This window comes from Aythya ferina (assembly GCF_964211825.1).
Source record: "Aythya ferina genome assembly, chromosome: 1".
In the NCBI taxonomy this organism is placed as follows: Eukaryota; Metazoa; Chordata; class Aves; order Anseriformes; family Anatidae; genus Aythya; species Aythya ferina.
Genome location: NC_140296.1, coordinates 119,511,986 through 119,521,152, shown reverse-complemented (window position 1 = coordinate 119,521,152; position 9,167 = coordinate 119,511,986). Strand labels below are relative to the sequence as shown.

Here is a 9,167-nt window from a genome sequence, read left to right as displayed (position 1 = left end):
GAGCGGGTTGCGGCTGAAAGAGAGAGCGGCGCTGAGTGATCTCCGGCCGGCGCCTGGCACGCAAGGGCTTGGCGGCTCCCCCCCCCCTCCATATACACACACACACCGTGCCCACCGAGCCCTGAGGGGAGAAAGGTGGCAAAAAGGGGCGTCGGAGGGGGTAAATTTGATGTTTCGGCTTGCTGCTTCCCAAGGGCTGCCGCTGGTTGTCAGCCCTCCCCCCGCGCAGCAGTGCTCTGTCAGCAGCAAGGTGTGATTTTGCCATGTCCTGCAGGTAAAGGGAGCTGGGATACATAAAAAAGCAAAAAGTTCCGTGCCATCAGCAGGCTGAGCAACAGAAAACAGCATAAAGCACTCAGCAGGGTAGGTATTTACCAAGAAAGGGTGTTGTTTTTTGCAGAGATCAGGAACACCCGAGGTGTTATTCATCCCTCTCAGAAACGACAGCAAACGGACAGCTCTGAAGGTTTCGTCTCAATGGATTCAGTTGAACCAGTTATACCACAAGCCTTCCCAAAGCTGGTAAGTGAATGATGATTACTCACAAAGAAAGTTTCTGTAGCGTGAATATCAACCCAAGCAAACACTTTCCTCACAAAGTCTCTCCAAGAATGTCGGGGCACTCAGTGAACTTTCAGGGGCATCGCCTGGGAAGCATTTTCCACCTCTATTTTACAAAGAAATTACAGGCAGATTAAGATCAAGCTGTTTATTCCCACTGAGCAGATGTGAAATAATTTGAGAGTAAAATGTAAGACCCCTTCACTACCAGTCCCATCAGTTAGCCCCAGGATCCCTGTTGGGATAAAATGCTTTTATTTTTATTTTTTTTTTCTACCTAGTCCCAGCCTGAATGCTGTGCCAGATCTCAGCTTCTAGTTTCCGCTTTTAAAGAACTTGCCAAAAGATTAAAAAATCCTTAAAAAAAAGATAAAAGATTGATTAAAAAGGTCACAAGTGGCAGTGGCAGGTTTTTTATTTCGTAGATTGTCCTACTTTGTAGATTATGCAGCAGATTAGCCACCCGAGAAGTTTTCTGTTTACTTCTTTTAAAGGACACAAGTGCTCAGATAACTCAGTGATTGTGAGATTCGGGAGAATCAGAGATCTCCGTACTGATTCAGTTTTGCCCGTATACGAAAACTGATCAGATATCAAATGTGGCTGGCTAAGATTTTCTGGAGGTTACACTGCAGAGGAATGAACAGGTTACATGTGTGTTTAACAAAATATAAAAACTTCATTCAGTTTTAACATGGAATTCACAGCGAGTGCTGCTCTGCTTCAGCTATGCCACAATTCAGTAGAGGAATGACACCGGGTTGTATTGACAGAGCAATACAACCAGCTCAAAACACAAGGTTAATCCCCCTCTATTTTCCAAACTTTTCCCCACCATTTTTTTTAGCAGCACATACAAAGAGAAGTCGGAAGCATCAGCTTCCAGGACACATAACTCTAAGGACATATTCATAAGACTCATGACTTTCATTCTTTTAAGAAGGAGATACACCTGGAGTGCCCAAGCAGCAAGAACAAGCCATGTCCTGAGAAGTTGCAGGATGGGGAATGCAGGAGCAGATTTAAGCTACAGAGCTTTGCCTGCAAGGGTTACATTTGGGAAGAAAGAGAGAGGCTGAACAGACATGCAAAACAAGCAGGTAGGAAATTATTTCTGTAGCAGAAAGGACTGAAGTTTCTTTTTTTTTTTTTTTTTTTTTTTTTTTTTTCATGTGGTCAATATGCTTATCAGCACAAACTGCGATTTTCTAAGCCTTTTTCTCAGTATTGGTGCATTACTGTAATTCATATATGCATGTGGCACATTCATGCGTGACCAGGGAAGCGGAACTTGTCTAAGCAAAACTGGCAGCAATAAAGAAATCTGCAAAATAGGTCTGCAAAAGTGGTGAAGTAGCTAAAGGTGAAAGAGCTTGCTGCTCTGCATAGGGACAGATTTCACTCCAACTGTGCATGATGGCACGTACCTGCTGAGACGCAGAAAATGTGAAAAGAGATTTGTTATTCAAGACAACTGGTTAAGTGCAAATTTACATCAACAGCTGATCCAACTAATAATTAAGAAACAAACAACCCCCAAAACATAGGAGTCCCATTTGCCCAAAAGACCACTGTGCTGTATTATTTGCAGCCTGCCAAATAGCTCCAACAGGACAACAGATAGAGCACGTTTGGGTTTGTGCTGAAGCAAACTCCTTTTGTAGGGGAGACCTTAGAAGAGGAAGTTGAGAGTGGGACAACAGGAAACTTTGGAGAATCAGGTACTGCTGCCAATAAGTCTTTCTGACCCATAAGAAAGAAAGTGGATAGGTATATTTTCAGTATCCAGTGCTCCATGCCAAAGAAAGCCTTCCTGCTTGATTAGGACTTTCTTTCCCCCATCATAAGGCTGCCCAAACAATACAAGTACTGAAGCTTGACAATGGCAAAGCCTGGTCTCTTGACAAGGTCAAATGCTGTTGTAAATTGTGGACTGCGGGGTAAAATCCAAGGCTAGAACTGTGCTTGTAGAGACAGGGCAGCTCTTCCACCGGTGCTAGTAGGAGGTTGGAGCAGAGATACAGGATGAAATATACCTGTTGTCTGTTATTTAGCCTTTTGTCAGCTATATGAATTCATTTCTACAGTCAGACTCAACCGGGGAAGGGATAGTCTTGAGACTGCTGTTCTGTCTTCCTTCAGTGTCTACTGCTTCTCCCTCCTCTCTGTCACCCCTTACTTCACCCCTTGCTCTCTTCCATATGTCCACGACAGCTGAACATTAATGTCTCCCAGTTCCTCCTCGGGCTTTCCCGCTTTTCCTGCTTCCTTTACTTATTGCTGATTACCAGATAACCTAGAAATAGTGTCAGGGAGCAGCAAGTGCTGGGCTTCTCCAAGAGGGAGGACAAGCCAAGAGCCAGCAGGGACCGCAGTATGGGCAGTGACACTCCTGTAACTCTGACCCCAGCGAGTGGAAACCAAACAGAGATGTGCCCTAAAGGACAGCAGTGCTGCTTTGCAGTTTTTAGGCAAATCTCCTTTTGTCAGCCGTAGAAATGCTCTCCCTTCTGAGCAGTAGCCCTGCACACGTGCCTGTGACTGCTAGATCTCGTGACTAGCAGTGTCTTGTTTTAGCTTCTGCTGTGGTCTCCCGCTGTGATTTCAGACATCGCCTACTTGTTTCTCCTAAAATCCACCTAGGAAGGTGGATTTCTTTACTGAACATGGGTATCTGAGACAAGGCACAGTTACACAGGGCTGGCAAGGACCTTCTAGGTCTTCAAAAACAGCTCTGGGCATAGGCGCCCATCTCATAAACTGATCACCCTCCATCCTGAACCTACTGAGGGATTTTCCCCTCCTTTCTCCTTTGGAAAGGCTCCCTCCCTGCTTGGATGATGAATCGTGCTTTCAGAGTCCTACTCAAACTGAGGCACAGTTTGGTTTACTGGCACTTGTTTTCCCAAGTGATTTGAAATCTTCAGACACTTGATGCAGGTGCACCTGCTTGCTTCTTACCTAACCAAGGAGCCCAATCAGTAGGACTCAGCACTTCATTGTCTGTCTTGATGTGAGGTTATGATTGCCATGCTGTGGCTACCCGAAAAGATGTTCAGGTAGTCATCCCATCCTGTCCTGTTCCCCCACCCACCAAGAGGAGCCTGAGCTTAGTTAAATGTGCCTGTACTGTCAGGGTTTGTTACTACAGCCTGCAACGACTTATTACGAATCGCAGCTATGTTCTCAGCACAATGCAGTGCCAAGGTGGATGGATGTGATTTAATAACAATCAATACAAGTAGGAAACCTAAGGAAGTGTAACAACAAGAATTTTTTTATTAGAGGGTCAATAGCCAAGTCATTCAGGAGGAATTAATTTTCAAGATTTGGCTACAGAAGAGCTCTGCAATCTCATTGCCTTCCCCATGCCCAGCAGCTTTATTTTTATTACTACTTTTTTTTTTTCGGGGGAGACTTCAGCAGGTTTCTTCCATCCTTGGGTCTTTGACGCTGGGTTCCCTCTAGTGGCATTAACAGGAGCATCGATTCTGTGTTATTGACTGATCTGGGTCCGTAGAAGGGGCAGGGGGAAGAGGACACTGCAGGATGCTACCAACTTACATCAGGAAACACTGACTTGTCTTCTTCTGACTAGTAGCCTAGCACTTTTGTATACCACAGGTTCTTTATTTTTTCCATCAGCTGTTCAGCCAGTAAACTGAGTTTGGTTGTTTCTCTGATGAGGAAGGTCCTGCAGAGACAACGGCATATGTGGTAAGATATACACGTATGTGAGTGAGGGCAGTCTGCATCTGCAGTAGTTATCAAACTACCCTTCTTTCACACTGCCTTTTTCATTGAGAGTGCAATGCTCCTCAGCACTCCTAGAGGGGCTTTCCTCAGAAGATAGGAATAGGCAGTCTGTATTTTCTGTGACTTAGATGAAACTGTATCTCCTGGGTCACCTTGCTTTTCCTTTCAGGAGGAAATTCTTTCCCCTTCTTTGAGGAATATATATTTACAGTTAGAGCCAACTCTGTGAACTGAGTACCACCAGTGTTTGCTGGCACCTTCAGTACTCAGCCCTTCCCAGACAGCACCATTCCACCTACCCAGCTCCTTCCAGGGGGGCTGATGCCCCATTAGCCAGTGGCCTCTCTCTCACTACTCATGTCTAAAGAGCAGTATTTGCTATCCCCGTGAGTATTGTATTCAATGTGCATCCCTGGGAAGAGGTTGCACTGTGATACAAAGCCATATCAACCTTGCTTTTCATTATAGTCACATCAGGCTTTGGTTGTTGATTCACTGCCCCTTGGGTCTCCTTCTACAGATAGTGCATTAATCTGTTCTTTCTCCCACTCCTCCCTCTCCCTCTCCACCCACGGCTATTGCAATGCTAGCGCAGATTCTCCATACCTGGTCCCAACAACTACTGGAGTCTGGGCAGCATCCGCCAAGAACTGACCAACTCTAGGGGACATCTTGTTCACAGTTTCGTAGATGTAAGCTGCAATTGCATCGGGGATGACCAACCAGTCACGACGGTCTCTCTCAAAGATGGACTTTGAGTGCACTTCTGCGAAGGAGGAGGCAAAAAACATGAGGTTTCTCCAGTCCCTCTGATATCTTCCCCCACACGCAATGGGAAGAGACATGAAACTCTCAGGTTCACAGCCTCCCCCAGAATTTGATTTGCTCTAGCAGCATCCAACAGCACCTCGTTGCTAATTTGGGGGTACTTGAGTCATAGGCTTTACATGCTAGAATATTTGCACCAGGTATGGATGGTTTGTACACCAAGCTCCTACTGTCTGGTTTCACTCTAGCTAGCACCGTAAATTCATGGTTTTACCTTATGGATGGAACAGACTTCTCTAAGGCAAGTTAAAACCCATCACAAAAGCTTTTCAGACGTACCGGGAACGGTGGTGCTAAGGAGCAGGATCAGAGCTATCACCAATGCCCTGTATTGCACCATGGTTTGCGGTCCCAGTTCAGCCCCGCACACCTGGAGACCTGCTGGAATCACAACACAATGCTTTGTTTGTTTTCAGAGAAATAAAACACGTCTGTTAAACACCACATTCGTGCAACAAACCTAACAAATAAATGAAAAAGGAAGCAGGAAAGATCATTTGGTGCATTTCTTTTGAAGGAGTGAGGAAAAGACTGCACAAAGAAAAGTATTCTTTTATTTGTATAACAGCAAACATCCACAACGAATGATAACTTTCAGAGTTCCAAGGAATCTGTGGCAGTTACAATCACTTTTTTATTATAAAAATATATGTAATTGATTTTTTTTTTTAAATAAGAGAACTAAAATTCCTTGTTTCAGTATTTGAGCAAACAACTAAAACTGGCAGTGGTCAGAATAGACTTCTACATGTAGGTACAACTGCAAGAAGTCTATTAAGGGAATTTTGGTTTGATCTTTTGCAAATGGCTCTAAGGAATCTTGTGCTAGTCAGTGCTTCATATAAAATGATCTGAATGACCCAGTGATCTGAGTATTTTGTCCTGAGTTACAAAAGACTCAACCAGGTTCTTCTCTTTTAGCAGCACTAGTCAGCACTCCCTCTTATTCCACAGTAAGACAGTTTGTTCCCATTTTGTTCTCCTTCTAAGCACAGATTACCTCAGAAAGTTACATCTCCATCTTCACCAGACATTTGCCAACTGGCAGCAGTTCCTCATTTACCACCCTCCCTTGATTGTTAATCCTAGAGACAAATTCTCCCTCTGTAGATAAAAGTTATAAATCTTCTTCCCAGGAGCGTAAAGAGGGGATCTTACCTGCTTTAAAGCCTGTAGACCCTGTGTTGAGAGCAGCTGTGAAAAAAGTTAGACATCTTCCAACACTGAAACTCTGTAATCTCTACCATGGGCTTGGCCCTCCTATGAAGCATCCATCACTCAACTTCAGTCCAGGTTGCTCAAGCACTCCCACCCTCTTCCCCCTCCACTCGCTTCTCTCCATCCTACGTACACCAGTCACAAAGTCCATGCCACCCAGAACAGGCAGTGCAGCTCTTACCTGTCCTGCGTTCTCTCTCTCAGGCCGAAGCTGAGGTAGATGCTCATCTGAGACACCGGCATTTATGCAGAGCTAATATAGAGATAGCAAGGGGTCAAAGGTCCTGCTTTGTTTCCCCATTTGCTCTTTTGCTGTTGTTGGGATTTGGTAACGGAGGGTCAGTCTGACCCGAGCCTAGGAGACGTGGAAGGCAGCTCCCGGGTCACTGAGTCCCCTACTTTTCAGGCAACCATGTCATGGAGGCCCCTTTCATAAGCTGACCAAATTCCACATTAACAGTAGCTGGAGCTGGGCTGAATTTTGCTTCCAGTGCTCCTGTGGGGAGGCCCATGCCATAACCTCACTGCACTGACAGATGCAAATTATTTGTGGCTATTACACTCATCCATATTTCACCCTTTGTTTCCAACACATCCATTAACCAACTGAGGCACGCAGGTAAGCGCGCACATCCATGCAGCACTCTCGCAGTTCTTCTGTCCCCATATCCAAACCTTTTTGCACAGGCTGACAAGATGGGCATGCACCTGAGCCAGCTGTCAAAACATGGACTGGGGAAATTTAATTCTTCCCCAGGCTGCCTGGGGAAATGGGCCCAGTCAGAAAGCAAGAGTTCCCCTACCACAGCCAGGGCAGCCAAGTCAGCGATTGCAGCAGCGATACAACTCAGGGCACATCAATTCAAGAGGGTTGCCAGTGGGTTCCCAGACAATTTTCCTACTTTCTTGGTGAAAAGATTTATTATTTTTTTTTTTTTTTTAATAAAAATTAAAAAAAAAAAAAACTCCTGAAAATATGAAAAACCCTCCTGAAACAACTATTACAAACATTGACAAAAAACAAACAAACAAACAAACAAAAACCTCATGGAAACAAATCATATTGCACTTTTGTCCAAAAAATAGCAACAGAAAATTCTTACTAATGTCTAACGAGGTTATTTCCAGAAGTCAGAACAGAGAATTTTCAGTTCCACTTCTGGTGAAAATACTCAAAAGCAATTTATGGTCTAGGAAGAAGACACAGGAGCAACAGTTTGTAAGTTCCCTTATATTTTAATGGTACATTCAGCAATCATTGAAAAGAATCTACACATTTACCATCTGCTCTTACAGCTGCAGTAACATTGAGAACACCAGTACGAGGCACGTTATAGGCACTAAACTTAACAGAAATAGCAATGAGCAGTTATTACTATGGGTGTTAATTAACATCACATCATCTTTCTCCTACGTCGGGTCAATAAATGGCAGTCTCTGACCATATTAAAGGGGTATTTTATACTGATGTGCTGCTCGAGGTAGTAACACCAAGGGGGTTTAGCTGCCCTGTGTAGGGATATGTACAACCGTGGAGCTTCGCATTGTGCTTGCTATCATGAGGCAACTTACCCTCCCCACCAAGTTAGCCTAACTTTACCTAGCGCTATCATGAACACAACCCCAGAGATAGCAACTGGGCCTTTCAGCACTTTCTACTGCCAAACAGGCAATTGCCAAGCCCAGATCAATGATTGCATAAGCAGCAGCCCTTGCCCCGCATTCCTGGAATGGCATCCTGGAATGGCAGGGTGCTCTGCAAATAAGCAAGAAAGCCAGGTATTGCAAGGCCTTTCTGAATCAAAGAAAAAATAATTTATTACTTTAAAAAAAAAAAAAATCTTTTGTGATGAATCTCTGGCCTGAGGTAGAAAGCAGCTGAAAGAAGCAGCATGGGTGTTCTTATCTGCCCCATGGGGCATGGTCACTCACTCATTACATTATTATTTTAATTAGGATAACTCCTGTGGCTATCAAGGCACTCTTGATAAAGGAAATTAATTCTTGATGGTAAGGTACGTTCCTTCAGCTGCGTGACAGGAAGAAACAAAAGCCTAGAGCGACAATAACTCTCAAATAAGAAACACGTCCAATTTCTTTCACCACAAATGGGCTGACACATGAACATCAGCTCATTGGAATGGCTAAAAAAAATTAAACACCAGTAAGTTACAGCCTAGAAAGAATGAGGCTAGGCCATTTCCTACCATTACTTCTTTCAGTGTGTAGTATTTGACCTACTCAATTCAATCTCTCTTTTAAAAAAAAAGTCAAAGATCTGGTAATATTACTGGGAAAAAAAAAAAAAAGGAATATACATAGCATTGAGCAGTGCTGTTGCGAAGACTTTCATTTATAGCCAATTAAAAAGAGAAATGAGCATTTAAAATGTAGCCTATTTCCTTCCAGCTTTTCTGCCTGCTGTCAGTTGCAAAGCATGCATTTATAGATTCCCTTTTTAATTGTTTCACAGCCCACCGACTGGTGCTTTATGAACTACAGTGTTCTCTGGACCAGATCTTCACAAACCTGGTACCATTTCTGCTTCCCTGCTGGAAAACCTAATCGACTTCTGTCTGCAGTTTAAGTCACAGAATTAAGTCTGAGATATAATTTTCCCTGAAGAGTTTTGTTTAACATTTTTGTAACTGTGAACAAAGTGACTGAAGAGCAGCTCAAGCATGATGAAGATAAAACTCTTCAGACTTTCACACAGCACGAATTGTGTGAATTCACACAATCTACAGTTAGTCACCCTAGCACAAGCATGGGGCCCACGGTGACAAGTAGCGATGGAAGGCTCT

At 43.9% G+C, this 9,167-nt stretch overlaps 1 protein-coding gene and 1 long non-coding RNA gene across 6 annotated transcripts; one reads left to right on the top strand and one right to left on the bottom strand.

The window, feature by feature from the left end:
• Positions 1–95: 95 nt before the first annotated feature.
• LOC311433662 lies at positions 96–5,636 on the top strand. Of its 4 annotated transcripts, none has more exons than XR_014690879.1 (6): positions 96–274; positions 401–522; positions 1,505–1,661; positions 2,153–2,282; positions 4,207–4,278; positions 4,908–5,636. It is a non-coding gene; the product is annotated as an uncharacterized lncRNA (long non-coding RNA). The 4 variants fall into 4 exon arrangements; XR_014690881.1 differs by having other exon boundaries at positions 1,502–1,661; positions 4,913–5,636; XR_014690882.1 differs by having other exon boundaries at positions 1,502–1,661.
• On the bottom strand, positions 2,579–5,485 carry LOC311433649 (apovitellenin-1; the record flags this gene model as incomplete). Of its 2 annotated transcripts, XM_084512980.1 has the most annotated exons (3): positions 2,579–4,255; positions 4,924–5,083; positions 5,425–5,485. In XM_084512980.1, the coding sequence occupies 3 exons, from the start codon at positions 5,483–5,485 to the stop codon at positions 4,156–4,158; spliced, it is 321 nt and encodes a 106-aa protein (XP_084369106.1). In that variant the 3' UTR covers positions 2,579–4,155. The 2 variants fall into 2 exon arrangements, with proteins under 2 accessions (XP_084369106.1, XP_084369105.1); XM_084512979.1 differs by lacking the exon at positions 5,425–5,485 and having other exon boundaries at positions 4,924–5,162.
• Positions 5,637–9,167: the final 3,531 nt, after the last annotated feature.